Source organism: Symphalangus syndactylus, chromosome 18 (genome assembly GCF_028878055.3).
Source record: "Symphalangus syndactylus isolate Jambi chromosome 18, NHGRI_mSymSyn1-v2.1_pri, whole genome shotgun sequence".
NCBI classification, from domain to species: Eukaryota; Metazoa; Chordata; class Mammalia; order Primates; family Hylobatidae; genus Symphalangus; species Symphalangus syndactylus.
Window position 1 is genome coordinate 110720051 of NC_072440.2, and position 16308 is coordinate 110736358.

Sequence of the window (16308 nt, forward strand, 5' to 3'; positions counted from 1 at the left end):
ACAGTGGGGGGATTTGAGGAGGTTGCACACAGTGGGGGGATTTGAGGAGGTTGCACACAGTGGGGGGATTTGAGGAGGTTGCACACAGTGGAGGGATTTGAGGAGGTTGCACATAGTGGGTGGATTTGGGGAGGTTGCACATAGTGGGGGGATTGAAAAGGTTGCACACAGTGGGGGGGATTTGAGGAGGTTGCTCACATTTGGGGAGATTTGAGGTTGCACACAGTGGGGGGATTTATGGAGGTTGCACATGGGGGGATTTGAGGAGGTTGCACACAGTGGGGGGATTTGAGGAGGTTGCACACAGTGGGGGGATTTGAGGAGGTTGCACACAGTGGGGGGATTTGAGGAGGTTGCACACAGTGGGGGGATTTGAGGAGGTTGCACACAGTGGGGGGATTTGAGGAGGTTGCACACAGTGGGGGCATTTGAGGAGGTTCCACACAGTGGGGGGGATTTGGGGAGGTTGGACACAGTCGGGGGGATTGGGGGGATTGCTCACAGTGTGGGGGATTTGGGGAGCTCTACAGTGTGGGGGGATTTAGGAGGTTGCCCACAGTGGGGGGATTTGGGGAATTTGCATCCAGTTGTGGCGATTTGAGGAGGTTTCATAGGGTGGGATTTGAGGAGGTTGCACACAGTGGGGGGATTTTAGGAGGTTGCACATAGTGGGTGGATTCGGGGAGGTTGCACATAGTGGGGGGTATTTGAGGAGGTTGCTCACAGTGGGGGGATCTGGGGTTTTGCTCACAGTGGGGGAGATTTGGGGGATTTGCAGAGAGTGGGGGGATTTGGGGAGGTTGCACACAGTGGGGAGATTTTTGAGTTTGCTCACAGTGGGGAAGAATTGGGGGTTTGCACACAGTGGGGGGATTTGGGGAGGTTGCACACAGTGGGGGGATTTGGGGGTGTTGCTCACAGTGGGGGGATTTGGGGGCGTTGCACACAGTTGGGGGATTTGAGGAGGTTGCTCACAGTGGGGGGATTTAGGGTTTTGCTTACAGTGGGGGAGATTTGGGGGGGTTGCACAGTAGGGGGGATTTGGGGAAATTGCACACAGTGGGGGGATTTCAGGAGCTTGCACACAGTGGGGGTTTGGGGAGGTTGCACACAGTGGTGGGATTTGAGGAGGTTGCTCACAGTGGGGGGATTTGGGGATTTGCTCACAGTTGGGGAGATCTGTGGGGTTACACACAGTAGGGGGATTTGAGGAGGTTGCACACAGTGGGGGGGATTTCAGGAGCTTGCACGCAGTGGGGGTTTGGGGAGGTTGCACACAATGGGGGGGATTTCGGGAGGTTGCACACAGTGGGTGGTGTTTGGGTGGAGCCTTAGCGATGTGTCAGACTTGAACATTCCAGGCTGGGTTGAGATGATAAGGAGGGAGTATTCCACAGAAAGATTGGGGCTTGCATAAAGGGCAAGAAGTGGGAATCGCTGGGCATCTCCAGGGACAGATCAGAGAGACTGCGAGGGCACGGTGGCAGGCTGGTGTGGGGTAGAGAGACTGTGAGGGCACAGTGGCAGGCCGGTGTGGGGTAGACAACCTGGGGTCAGGAGAGGGAGGAAGGCACATTTCCCACCTATACTGGCTCAGAAGTGGGTGAAGGAAGTGGGGCCGCAGAGGGAGGGGCTGGGAGCCGCCCAGAGAAAGCAGATGAACCTGGCAGCCAGGCTTGGGTTCTGGGCTGGAAACTGGATAATGCGTTCAGCTGAAGCCACGGGGGGACTGAGAGGTGGGAGGCTGTCATTGCTGCGGCTCATATGTGACCAGCCTGGGAGCAGCTCCGCCTGCTCGTTTCCAGGGCAGACGTGGGTCTCTAAGGAGCACAGGTCCTTCCCCAGGTCCTCTGGGGCCCGAGTGCCTCACAGACGCCGTACTGACTCTGAGGAATTCTACTACAACAGGTTCGGACCCCCCGTGCTGTGTAGCCCAGGCTGGCCACTCTACGTCTGTCCGCCAGCAAAGGGCCAGTTCCCTTGGACTTCCCTAATGACATCCTGAAGACAATTCCTGTCATCAACATGCAGTTCAGATGACCAGAAGCTTCAGACTCCGTCTCAAGAGACTCAGGCCGTCTCTGCCCCAAGGGTCTGCGGAAAGAGGGCCCTGGGGGAGGAGGGTCCCTGGGGAGGAGGGTCCTGGGGGAAGAGGGCACCAGGTCACCCATGGCTTACAGGGATCCCGTGGACCACTGCCCCATGGCTGCCTCAGCCTAGTCCCGGCTGGCCTCCATCCAGCATGCTTGTGAATCTAATGATAAGGAGAGGAGAGATGGCAAGAACCCCCCACGCCGTGCCTAGTCAAAGAGCACCCGTCAGCTCACAGTGTGGGAAGGTGCAGGAGGGAACAAAGGGTTAGCCGCCCTGGACAGAGGACAAACCTGGCTGCATCCTAGGGAAGGACCTCGTGGCTTTCCCATGGATTTGCTGGAAATTAATGCAAATGATTCAACCTTTCTTGAATTTGTAATGCATGCCGTAAGGAGGAATATCAATACAAAATACAACGGAAAACAGCAAAAAGGGATAGGGCACCGTTTACCAGCGACAAGAAAACCTGAAAAATTGTATTTCAGAAATCGCAGAGCTAAGTGATGGTGGAAAAGTAGAGTTGGTAAAAATAATAAAAATAAGAGCGAATGGAGAAGGACTGGAACTGCACATTTAGCATTTTCCCTGGACAGTAAGAATCAACAAAGTCTTCCTGAAATTTAAGTTTAAAATGCTGAGCTAAGAAAGCCGGACCTGAAGAATTCATACCACAAAGGAAAACGCCTCATGGCGAAAGGTCTAATCGGCAAAAGTGACATGGACCAAAGAACTGATTAGAGGAATGAATTTTTAGTGTAAAAGTTGGCACAGAAAGAATTCAACTTGGTGAAAGCAATTTCAATGCAATAATACCTTGGAGGTATTTTAAATGCAGTGTCAAGAAAGTTGATGAAGGAGTTGGTTTGATGGAGTTAACTCTGAATCATAGATTTGCAGTGAAAATATATTAACAATTTGTCACATTAATAAGAATCACACCAAAACATACAGTGTTAGACCCCAGACAGCAGGGTGGGTAGAAAATGAGGAGGCGAGTAGAGAAGCAAACACCTTTGTCTCACTAGGAGAGGAAGCCTGTTTGCTGGGCACCTGCCGTGGGCCACACCGTGCTGGGATCTCCCCCCTCCCATGTCTCTCTCCGCTGTCTCCGTCTCTTTTTCTCCCTTTCCCCTCTGTTCTCCTCCCTACTCCTCACCGCACAGTAATGCCCTAAGGTGGAAATCAGATCATGTTTTTAAAGCTGAAGAATGAGACACAGAGGGAGTTGAGGCTGGGATTGTGTTGAGCCCGTTTGCTGGGAGCAGCATGAGGTCTCAGGGTAGGTGGTGCGGAGACATTTCCTGAATGAGTGAATTGACCTTCTGAGCTCATCTAATCATGGGTCTGGGGGTGCTGTGGTTTTAGTCCAGGATGTTTCTCTCCTGGAGCCCCAGGGTCTTCCCTGTTATGGTCTCTGACTCTGTAACTGCCTCTGTTCTCAAGCGTGTGTTCCTACATTAACATCCACTTTTTCATATCTTTCAGCTAAGTGGCATTTTGCAAACTAAATTGGTGCTCGGTAGCATATTTTTAGAACTCCAGAGTCTAAAATCAACTATAGTCAAATATTTCTTTCCCAAGTTTCCTTGGAAAGGTATTCGTTTAATCTACAGCTGTCAATCTTAGAGAAAATTGCTATTTTTCTTGTCGGTGTGGGCTACAGACCCTAATGTTTATCATAATGATAATGTGATAGATGTTTATAGGGATGTTTGCAAATACAAAATTGTTTAATAGGAAATTATAGTCATATCAGTTTTTGTTACAATTATACATTTAATAGTTATAATTACAGAACCAGCTAATTTGAAGTTATTTGCTTACAGACTATTCAATATTTTTTATTGCTTAGTCTATTTCATGGTTAGCTGAGGGTTTTAATTATCAGTAATTAAAGTTCTTAAGGTTTGAAGACCAAATGATTGGTAAAACATAGGGAATATTTCCTGCCACCACCCCATCTAAAACTAGAGACACCATTTAAAGGTTAAAGTAGTCTCTTCCCAAAACAGATCAATATAGTGTCTTGTAGAGAGAGTAGGTGATTATTCAGTCTTCACTGGTAATGATTATTTGAAGCAACAGCCCTGGCAAGTGGAATATAATCTTCCCGCGAGGAGAAGCAGGGCAGCTGCGGCACGACCTCTAGCACCAGACAGGTCTTGGGTTCAAAGATCTGCTCTGGGCCTACCAGCTTTGAGCAAGTAACAGGCTCTCGCTCCACCTCCACATGCTACACTGAAAATGGACGCAATCATAGCACTTTGTTAGTTTTCTGGGGCTGCAGTCACAGAGGACCACAGACTTGGCTGCTTAAACAGCAGAAGTTTGTGATCTAGAGCTCTGGAGGCAGGAGTCCACATCGAGGTGCCTGCAGGCGGCTCCCCCGGCCTCCCTCCCAGTTCCTGTGGCTGCCGGCAATCTTCCCAGGCCCCAGCTTAGAGAAACCCCACCCTGATCTCTGCCTTCCCGTCGAGATGGCCTTCACCTGCTAGGCAGGACTCCCTCCGAACTCTTCTTTCTAGGGGAACACCAGCTATATTGAATTAGCGGCTCCTCTACTCCAGGACAATCTCATTTTAACTAATTGCACCTGCAGAGACCTTAGTTCCAAATAAGGTTACATTCTGAGGTCCTAAAGGTCAGGATATAAACATATGTTTTGGGCAATGCCCAGTTCAAGCCATGGCAAGCACCTGAGTCAGATGATTTATCAGAAAATCAGAGGAGACAGTGGCTAAGGATGACTTGGCATTGCATCTGATACATGGCTTTAGCCATCACTATCACCTCTCTATTGGAAGGAATTTCTCACAGTTGTCTGAATTATGGTGTATGTTAGTTTTGTTAGAAGCTATGAAGCTACTCAGAAATACATCACTGAAATATCGTATGCGGGATAGATCATAAGCTCATGCGTCAAATGCAGGTGTCTGTGTCAACCACAGTAGTCATCAGAGGCCTTGCAGAATAACCGAAATGGGGAACTGGCTTTACTACCATATCTCAGCAGCAGAGAAACAGGATGCAGAGCAGATGGCAGGTACAGAGGCTTCCCTTACAAGTGCTCACAAAAATAAAAACAACAGAAAAGAGGCCATTACTGTGGATTCTTGACAAGGCCCTTTGGAAACAACAATGATCATGGGTAACATCTGGTTGCTAAGCTTTCAAGTTTTTAAAAACCAGTTCCTGTAGGAGATGCAAAAACTGTAAGACAAAGATTTCCTGTTCAAGGGGCAGACGTTCCTCAGTGTACCGAGAAATTGCTAGAAAAATGAAGTTTGTCAGCTTAAGGAGATTTTGGGCTGAGACAATGGGGTTTTCTAGATATACAATCATGTCATCTGCAAACAGGCACAATTTGACTTCCTCTTTTCCTAATTGAATGCCCTTTATTTCCTTCTCCTGCCTCATTGCCCTGGCCAGAACTTCCAACACTATGTTGAATAGGAGTGGTGAGAGAGGGCATCCCTGTCTTGTGCCAGTTTTCAAAGGGAATGCTTCCAGTTTTTGCCCATTCAGTATGATATTGGCTGTGGGTTTGTCATAGATAGCTCTTATTATTTTGAGATACGTCCCATCAATACCTAATTTATTGAGAGTTTTTAGCATGAAGCATTGTTGAATTTTGTCAAAGGCCTTTTCTGCATCTATTGAGATAGACACGTGGTTTTTGTCTTTGGTTCTGTTTATATGCTGGATTACATTTATTGATTTGCGTATGTTGAACCAGCCTTGCATCCCATGGGGATGAAGCCCACTTGATCATGGTGGATAAGCTTTTTGATGTGCTGCTGGATTCAGTTTGCCAGTATTTTATTGAGGATTTTTGCATCAATGTTCATCAAGGATATTGGTCTAAAATTCTCTTTTTTGGTTGTGTCTCTGCCAGGCTTTGGTATCAGGATGATGCTGGCCTCATAAAATGAGTTAGGGAGGATTCCCTCTTTTTCTATTGATTGGAATAGTCTCAGAAGGAATTGTACCAGTTCCTCCTTGTACCTCTGGTAGAATTCGGCTGTGAATCCATCTGGTCCTGGACTCTTTTTGGTTGGTAAGCTATCGATTATTGCCACAATTTCAATAAGCAACTTCAGCAAAGTCTCAGGATACAAAATCAATGTACAAAAATCACAAGCATTCTTACACACCAATAACAGACAAACAGAGAGCCAAATCATGAGTGAACTCCCATTCACAATTGCTTCAAAGAGAATAAAATACCTAGGAATCCAACTTACAAGGGATGTGAAGGACCTCTTCAAGGAGAACTACAAACCACTGCTCAATGGAATAAAAGAGGATACAAACAAATGGAAGAACATTCCATTGGTTCCATGGGTTGGAAGAATCAATATCGTGAAAATGGCCATACTGCCCAAGGTCATTTATAAATTCAATGCCATCCCCATCAAGCTACCAATGACTTTCTTCACAGAATTGGAAAAAACTACTTTAAAGTTCATATGGAACCAAAAAAGAGCCCACATCGCCAAGTCAATCCTAAGCCAAAAGAACAAAGCTGGAGGCATCACCCTACCTGACTTCAAACTATACTACAAGGCTATAGTAACCAAAACAGCATCGTACTGGTACCCAAACAGAGACATAGATCAATGGAACAGAACAGAGCCCTCAGAAATAATGCCACATATCTACAACTATCTGATCTCTGACAAACCTGACAAAAACAAGAAATGGGGAAAGGATTCCCTATTTAATAAATGGTGCTGGGAAAACTGGCTAGCCATATGTAGAAAGCTGAAACTGGATCCCTTCCTTACACCTTATACAAAAATTAATTCAAGATGGATTAAAGACTTATATGTTAGACCTAAAACCATAAAAACCCTAGAAGAAAGCCTAGGCAATACCATTGAAGACATAGGCATGGGCAAGGACTTCATGTCTAAAACACCAAAAGCAATGGCAACAAAGCCCAAATTGACAAATGGGATCTAATTAAACTAAAGAGCTTCTGCACAGCAAAAGAAACTACCATCAGAGTGAACAGGCAACCTACAGAATGGGAGAAAATTTTTGCAACCTACTCATCTGACAAAGGGCTAATATCCAGAATCTACAATGAACTCAAACAAATTTACAAGAAAAAAACAACTCCATCAAAAAGTGGGTGAAGGATATGAATAGACACTTCTCAAAAGAAGACATTTATGCAGCCAAAAAACACATGAAAAAATGCTCATCATCACTGGCCATCAGAGAAATGCAAATCAAAACCATAATGAGATACCATCTCACACCAGTTAGAATGGCCATCATTAAAAAGTCAGGAAACAACAGGTGCTGGAGAGGATGTGGAGAAATAGGAACACTTTTACACTGTTGGTGGGACTGTAAACTAGTTCAACCATTGTGGAAGTCAGTGTGGCGATTCCTCAGGGATCTAGAACTAGAAATACCATTTGACCCAGCCATCCCATTACTGGGTATATACCCAAAGGATTATAAATCATGCTGCTATAAAGACACACGCACACATATGTTTATTGCGGCACTATTCACAATAGCAAAGAGTTGGAACCAACCCAAATGTCCAACAACGATAGACTGGATTAAGAAAATGTGGCACGTATACACCATGGAATACTATGCAGCCACAAAAAATGATGAGTTCATGTCCTTTGTAGGGACATGGATGAAACTTGAAACCATCATTCTCAGTAAACTATCTCAAGGACAAAAAACCAAACACCACATGTTCTTACTCATAGGTAGGAATTGAATAATGAGAACACTTGGTCACAGGAAGGGGAACATCACACTCCAGGGACTGTTGTGGGGTGGAGGGAGAGGGGAGGGATAGCATTAGGAGATATACCTAATGCTAATTGAAGAGTTAATGGGTGCAGCACACCAACATGGCACATGTATACATATGTAACAAACCTGCACGTTGTGCACATGTACCCTAAAACTTAAAGTATAATAATAATAAAATAAAATAAAAAAAAGAAAAATGAAGTTTGCCAGAATGTTGAGTTTCTATTATTGGGAAGATGAGAAACACCCGGGAAGATGGCCTTAGAGTGGGAATGTCCTGGATAATCCATAGATATGTGGTATCGGGTGATGCTGGGAGGCTTGGATAATCCATACATGTGTGGTATGGGGTGGTGCTGGGGGCTCAGCCAGTGAGGAGCTCTGAAGGCCGGGGTGGAGGGCGAAGGCGACTGCAGGGGTCATCCTGGCAGAAGGCAGGGCTGGCTGCAGCAAGAGCATGCACAGGGCATGTTGGGCTAAGCCTGGCACTCAGGGAGAGCAGAAGCCAAGAGACTGTGGCCTCTATTTGCTGGTATCCAGGGCATGGCCCTGGGGGCCCAGCCTGGGCCTGCAATGACTTCTTATAGTGTTTGCTGTTATTTTTAATACTGTCTATATAAAATGAACAATTGCACATTAAAAATGAAGTGATGCTCAAGGAGTTTGATTCTCAAGAGCAGCAAGGTGAGAGGCAGCAGCAAGGAGTAATCCTCAGGGCTAGGGACGTGGACCAGCTGCCCCACCCGAGGAAGCCTCGAGGGGCTCTTTCTGCAGAGAGCATTCTCACAGGGCAGGGCCTCTCAGGTGTGGGGCTGAGTCTTTCAACAGCAGCGCCATTTTTAACATGAAAGTTCAACTTCCAATTTCTACCCTCAAGGGAGGGAATAGAACTGAAGAATAAAACTTTTTATTCATGGATGACCTTTTTTCTCTGAGAGACCTTTGAAAGAATCTTTACTCCTAACAAAAGACTACTTCAATGCAATCATTTAATGTTAGAAAAGTGTTCCATATTGCTGAATCTTCATCTACAGATATCTGACACCACCTAAGATGTACGAATGATCAGTCCACTTTCATTATTTAAAGCATAATGAAAGATCCGGAGAGTCTATTACATTGTACAAAATAGCTCTGAGATCTATGCCTTTGAGATACCCGTAATCTGTGTTAGCTTCAGGAAAATAAAGCAGCTTCATTGCAGCCATGTCCAGAGGAAAGGAGATTGCTTTGTGTCTAAGTAACAGTCAAAAAGTGAAGGACTTACCACCTGCAAATCACCGTCGAGGTGAGACCTGCCAGGCCTCCGATCAGCAGAGCAGCCAGCGAGATGGAGACCCAAGTCGCCCGAGGGAGCCTCCCGGAGTCTGGGGCACAGAAAGAGGCCTGGTTAGAAGAACCTTCCAGGGCCTGGGCAAGCCAGGTTGTCCTGCCTGAGTCTGGACCACACCCTGTCCTGGGCCAGCGGCCTTCACCCCACAGCATGACGCAGGGAGGGAGGGACATTTATCTGCCCAGAAAAGCCATTTAGACCATTAAGTCCAGACCCGAATATGACGTGTGTGGGGAGAGCCAGCAGGGGACACAGGGCAGAGAAGTTGGCTCTCTCTCTATGGCAACCTCACTGTGGGCTCGGCATGGACGCTGTCCTGCAGGACAGAAAGCACACCTTACTGCCCAAACCAGGGAGGGCTCTCAGTGCCCTCGGAGTGGACCACAGGACCCAGGGAGCCCTGGGGGCCTCAGACCGGGGCAGGAAAGGTTCGCAAGGTGGGCTGTAAGGGACGCGGTGTAACGCTGTGAGGTTTTGCCCTTGGCTGCATTTTATTCTTCCCAGAAGCCTCCTGGAGGTGAAACTGTGGTTGAAGGAAGGTGGCCAGCACCTTGCAGAGCTGGAGCCCTGGGGGGACAGGGGCACGGGACGGCAGCAGACTTTGGAGCTCATCCTGGGTCTCATCGGCCCATTCCAGAAAGAAACTGAACAAGGTTGGTGGGAATCAGACAGAGAAGTGCAGAAGGCCTGACGGGACAGAGGAGAGAGGCAGCCCAGGAGCGGGCCCCAGGACATCTGGTGAGGGGCCTGAGGAAGTGCCTCCCACCTGGACCTGTGTCTTCATCTGAAAAAGCCGGGGACTGAGTAAGGGCTCCTGGCTCCAGCCCTTGGCTTCTGTGCTTTCTGCAAGGAGATGCCAGCCTGGGGCCACTGCGGCCCTGAACTGAGAGCTCCTTTGACCAGTTTTATTACTGACTTTTCTGTTTAGGGGCCCATTCGCGGTGGCCGAGGAGAAATCCAAGATGAAACGAAAATTGACTTTTAAATAAGAATTTAAATACTACCAATCAGTGTTTTTCTTAAACAAACATGGGTCGCCCTGGATAAACATCATCACGTGTGGTTGAAGAAAGGCTCTGGGGCCAAGAGAGCACATTCAGGCACCGACAGAGGCAGCGGCTGGGGGAATGGGTGCTGGGCTTGGTTCTATTTCTCACACTGGATTTTTTAAAGTTGGTGATGAATGCGTCTGCGGGTGACTGGGGTTCCCTGTGCCACTTAGCGCCTCGGCATGATTTGTAGGTGTGTCTCATTTCCAGCCCAGACACAGGTCGTGTCCATGGCTGTCTTCCTAGCATGGGTCTTTCCCAGCCCAGACACAGGTGGTGTCCGTGGCTGTCTTCCTCCCATGGGTCTTGGACACTCAGCAAGCATTTGTTGGATACAAGAATGAATAAATTCTAAATGCACACCCTGTTTCTCCAAAACGATCCTGTCCTCTTAGCCTTTGCACCTCATGACTTTTCCTCCTGGGCTTCTCTAACCATCCTGCCGCCTCCGGGATCTCCTTCCTGCCACCTCTCACAAACGCAGGAGAGTCTGCAGGGCAACCTGAGCACACCAGCCTCTTGCTAAAAGCCGGTGGAGAGCAGAGCTGCTTGCTGGCTGTGGGACGCCGCTCCTCCCACATCCAGAAAGAGGCTGAGTTCATGTTTCCATCTGCTGCTACTTGCTCTCACCCCCATGGCTGCTACAGGTGGGGGCTCTGCCTGTGCATCTGGGGCTGGGGGTGCGGGGAAGGCTGAGCCAATCGAGGCCTGGGTGGGGATTCCAGGTAAGCACAGACCAGGTCAGGGCAGTCAGGACAGTGCAGCCGTGGAAATTCATTCTGGAATTGGTGTTTGACATTTCCGGGAGGGGGACTCCCCCTTCCTGCTGGATTTGGTTCTGAGAAACTTGGGCTGGAGGGGCCACCTGTGGAACTTCAAAAACCAGCAAAGCCAAGCATCTGACATCAGAGCCTTGAGTAAGAGGAGGAGCCACGTCCTGGGCCGTGGCGAGCATCTGAGTGAAGCCCACCTCACACCAGCAAATGGGAGACCCACAGCAGGGACGTAAGCAGCTCCATGTTTACCCAAAAGTGTGAAATGAGCCTGGGCAGGGGAAAGGCCAGATGCTGCACAGCAGAAACTTTCCTTTATTCTTTGCTCCAAATTTTTCTTTCTTGGCATTTTCAATTTCAAGAGCCAGTAAATCCACTTGGAGCCAGATTGAAGGCTGTGTGCTTCTGGGAGATACCAAGCTGAGACAGGTCCTGAAGCCCCTGCATGTCCTACGGGGGCATCGCAAAGGTCACAGCTGCTGCCACAGTGGCTTTGCAACCTCTTCAGTGCCACCCTGGGGAGCCCTGGAGTTCTCTGCTGTGGGCATTGGTGCCCCTCTTGTGGGGCTGGGCAAGGGGGGAGTCCCTGAGGCTGGGTGAAGGCCAACGAGGGCCTTTTGAAAGAAAGAGCATCGGGTTTGGGCAGGCCCTGGGCAGACAGAGGGCATCGGGATTTTGGAGAATTCAGGTCAGAATAATATGACTGGGATGGTTAATTTTATGTATCAGCTTGACTGGAGCACAGGTGCCCAGATTAGACATTATTCCCGCTGTGTTTTTGAGATGGGTCCTGGACGGGATCAGCATTGGAATCTGTGGTCTGAGAAAAGCAGACAGCTCTCCCCAACACGGGTGGACCCTGTCCCATCCTTCCAGGCCCCAGTGGAGAAAAAAGGGCTTCAATTCTCTTTTCCTGAGTCTCTGCTTGAGCTGGGACATCTCAATGCAGCTTCGCCTGCCCAGACTGGAACTACCCCGCCAGCTCCCCTGGGACTCCAGTTTACAGACAGCAGATCCTGGGACTCCTCAGCCTAATTCCATGACCAATTCTGCAGAATAGAGATGCTTTCACATATCAGTACACAGAGCTAGATGCACATGTAAAACTATGTCTATGTATGGGTACCTACCTCTATATTTACATCTATACCAAAACCTATATTGTGTCTATATCTAAACTTACACAGGGAGAGCTACACCTGAATCTATTCTATACCTATGTGTAAATTTGTATCTATATTTTTATATCTGCATCTGTACCTGTCTAAAACTATATGTATCCATAATCAATATCTACATCCAAATCTAAATCAGTATATCTATGTCTACATATTTGTTATCTATATCTATGTCTAATCTATGTAAATCTATATATGTATATCAATCAATATCCATATCTATATTTAAATCAATGTCTAAATCTATATAACTACATCTACAAACTGTGTCTCTGTGGATGTCTCTGTCTAATCTATAACTATTTCTGTACACACATCTGCATCTCTGACTGCTCCTGTTTCTCTGGAGACCCCATCTACAATGACGACCAGCACACGGGTTGGCTGGGGCCGGAGCTCTCACGGGCCGGGGAGTGTGAGCTCCTCTCACAGCCATGCCTCATCTTCCCAGGCCTCGGCGTCCTTGTCTGTAAGTCACTGTGAGGACAGAAGCAGCAGCCGTGGCACTGTGTATTAATCTCTCAGACATGGGCCCTGGTGCCCACCTTCCCTGGAACCTCTGGCCTCCAGCCAGGGCTCGTAGGAGCCCATAGCTCAGCTGTTGCTCCTGGGTCACGCTCAGCCCTCAGCACCTGAGTGCATGTCCACCCAGCCGGAGCCTCTGCTTCTCTGTGTCCACACTTCCTCATGGAGGCAGCCTTGGGTTTCACGCTGTCATTCTGAAAGCTGAGAGACAGCCATGTCCATCAACCTTTTGGTTGCAACCAGCAGTGACAGAGCTGGTGCATCCAGGGATGGTGCTGGGTCCTCTTGGCCTGTGCCGTCTGTACAGAGAAGGCACTGCTGGCTGCGCCGTCTGTACGGAGAGGGCACTGATGGCTGTTTGTGCAGGAGCAGGGCTCTTTCATCAGGGACATGTGTGGCCTCCGTGCAACAACAGTTAGGCTTGTGCGTCAGGGATGCAGAAAGGTCATGCTCAGCGTCCTAATTTTCCATGGTCGTTTTTGCAGGGGGTATAATTATAAGGGTGCTGGTGGTGGGGGAAGCATGCACTGACACCAGCATCCCCAGCTTTTCGCCTCCCAGCTCCTGAGATGCTCTGGGGGCACTTTCCCTCCCTCAGTCCCTTCCTTAGAAAGAGGTCACTGTCCACCATCGTCCACCATCAGGCTCCACCGGCGGCCTGGCCCAGTGCCTCTGGAGGGCCTGGGTCCTGACAGGGAGGCCAGGGAGGTACAGGGCAGCTGTTGGAGAGGAAACTCCTCGGAGGCAGCCAGCTGCTTGAGGGGCTGCAAGGCTCAGCAGGAAGATGTGTTCTGCCACGGACCCTGACATCACGTTGCAGCCAGGAGCCCAGCAGGGGCGGAGCAGGGCAGGGACAGCACCATGCAACATCACATCCACTGCACAGAACCAGAAGGCAACGCGAAGCTCAGAGCTGCCCTGAGCACGGGCACTGCACGGGCGCTGGTCCGGGCCGGGCTCAGGGTCTCTCTCGGATGCCCTTGGCGGGGGCAAGACCTGGAGAGGCAGATGGACAGCGTCCAGGCAGGAGGATTCCTGAGCAAAGAGGTAGCAATGGGAGGGAACGTCTCAACTCTAGAGACACATTTGGCTTCAGCGTTTATAGAAAAGAGTCCTTAAGATGTAGGAAATACATCCTGGCTAACACGGTGAAACCCCATCTCTACTAAAAATAGAAAAACAAAAATCAGCAGGGCGTAGTGAGGGGCGCCTGTAGTCCCAGCTACTCAGGAGGCTGAGGCAGGAGAATGGCATGAACCCGGGAGGCGGAGCTTGCAGTGAGCTGACATTGCAGCACTGCACTCCAGCCTGGGCGACAGAGCGAGACTCCGTCTCAAAAAAAAAAAAAAAAAAAAAAAAAAAAAAAGATGCAGGAAATAAATGTATGTTGTAATTGTTCTCAGGAAAAAAACTAGAACAAGACGTTTGAAACAAAATATTGGAAATTAGTTTATGCAACTCGTGCTCCTGTTGTATGAACTTCTTCTAAAGTTTTATTCTGAAGATTAAAAGATGGCACCATGGACCAATTGGCTGTTGTGGGCTGAACTGGGTCTCCCAGATTCTTATGTTGAAGCCCCAACCCCCCCGGCCTCAGAATGTGGCTGACTTGGGGATGGAGCATTTGAGGAGGTAATTGTGGTGGCATGGGGATGTCACTGTGGGCCGTGGCCCAAGGCAGCCATGTCCTTATGAGATGAGGAGATGAGGCCATGGACACACAGAGGGACTGCCCTAGGAGGACACAGGGAGAAGGTGGTGTCTGCAGCCAAGAGGCAAGTCCTCAGGGGAAGCCAACACTGCCCTCACCTTGATCTTGGACTCCAGCCTCCAGGACTCACTGAGAGAGAAATCTCTTGTTCAAGTGCCCAGTCTGCAGGGCTTTGCTGTGGCACCCCCAGTCTGCAGGGCTTTGCTATGGCACCCCCAGTCTGCAGGGCTTTGCTATGGCATCCCCAGCCTGCAGGGCTTTGCTGTGGCATCCCCAGTCTGCAGGGCTTTGCTGTGGCACCCCCAGCCTGCAGGGCTTTGCTGTGGCACCCCCAGTCTGCAGGGCTTTGCTGTGGCACCCCCAGTCTGCAGGGCTTTGCTATGGCATCCCCAGGAAACGAATACAGTCCCTTTAACCGCAACGTTAGGAACACAACACAACAGAGCTCCCTCTATAATTATATCGATGCCTAAATCTGTACGTGTGTCTACATCTAAACTTATATAGGGAGAGCTATACCTAAATCTAAGTCTATTCTTTTACACCTATATGTAAATTTATATCTATATCTATATATCTGCATTTGTGCCTATATCGAAACTGTCTCTATCCATAATCAATATCTATATCTAAATCTAAGTCTGTAAGTCACCGTGGAGACAGGAGAAGCCCTGGGCACCTGTGTGTTAATCTCTCGGACATGGGCCCTGGTGCACAGAATGGTCTTAGGCTCATGTGCTGCTGGCCCCAGTCACGGTGCAGGCGTTCAAAGGGGGCCCAGGAGGAAGGGGGTAGTGGGCGAGCCCTCTTAGGCATGAATTCATCTCTGAGTGCTCTCCCAGGGCGGTTCCTGACCTCCACTGGGCCTCCTTTCTCCTTCCTTCTGTGGGTGAGTCCAGAAGAAAACACTGGGAGGGACGGAGGGTGGTGACTTCAGCCGGAGGACAGCAGTAGAAGTGTTTTCTGTGGCCTCATGGAGCCGTCTGATGGGGTGAGATATTACCAAAAATACAGCAAGTGCTTCTGGGCTGTAGTCCAGCAAAATTGCAGTCTTGACATAAATGCCCCACTGCCTTCACCTGAGCAGTGTTCTGAATCCGCTTTCTTGGTTTGTAATAATAATGCGGAAAGCAGCTGAGCTCCTCTCTGTGAACATGGCAGCTTCGCCACCTGGCTACCTTTGCAATTCACATCCGAACCATTGAATTTAAACATTTTATTTAAAAACCTGAACGCAAGAGCTGCTGTTTCTAGTTTTCCATGATTGAGAGTGGTCTGGTTTGAAAGGAAGAGATGATACGATTTCATATGCAGAAAAAGCATGAATAAAACCAGAGGCTGATAAAACCATGAGTGTGAGGGGGAAATGCTGTGCAGAGAGAGGACGCCTGAAACCAGAGGGTGGGGTGTCCCTGAAACGAGAGGGTGTGTGTGCCTGAAACAAGAGGGTGCATGTCCCTGAAACAAGAGGGTGGGGTGTCCCTGAAACAAGATGCGGGGGTGTCCCTGAAACAAGAGGGTGGGGTGTCCCTGAAAGAAGATGCGGGGGTGTCACTGAAACAAGACGGTGGGGTGTCCCTGAAAGATGCTGAGGTGTCCCTGAAACAAGAGGGTGGGATGTCCCTGAAACAAGAGGGTGGGGTGTCCCTGAAACAAGAGGGTGGAGTGTCCCTGAAACGAGAGGGTGGGGTGTCCCTGAAAGGAGAGGGTGCATGTCCCTGAAACGAGAGGGTGGGGTGTCCCTGAAACGAGAGGGTGCATGTCCCTGAAACGAGAGGGTGTGTCTCCCTGAAACAAGAGGGTGGGGTGTCCCTGAAACAAGAGGGTGGGGTGTCCCTGAAACAAGAGGGTGGGGTGT

The 16308-nt window shown here is 49.0% G+C and overlaps 1 protein-coding gene across 5 annotated transcripts in view; it reads right to left on the bottom strand.

Annotated features, from left to right (window-relative positions):
- TPO (thyroid peroxidase) overlaps positions 1–16308 on the bottom strand; it is a 127494-nt gene that overhangs the window by 19780 nt on the left and 91406 nt on the right. For all 5 annotated transcript variants that reach the window (XM_055253450.2, XM_055253448.2, XM_063622864.1 and 2 more), the window contains one exon: positions 9149–9248. In XM_055253450.2, the coding sequence (XP_055109425.2) occupies positions 9149–9248 (100 nt within the window). The remainder of the gene's footprint in view (positions 1–9148; positions 9249–16308) is intronic.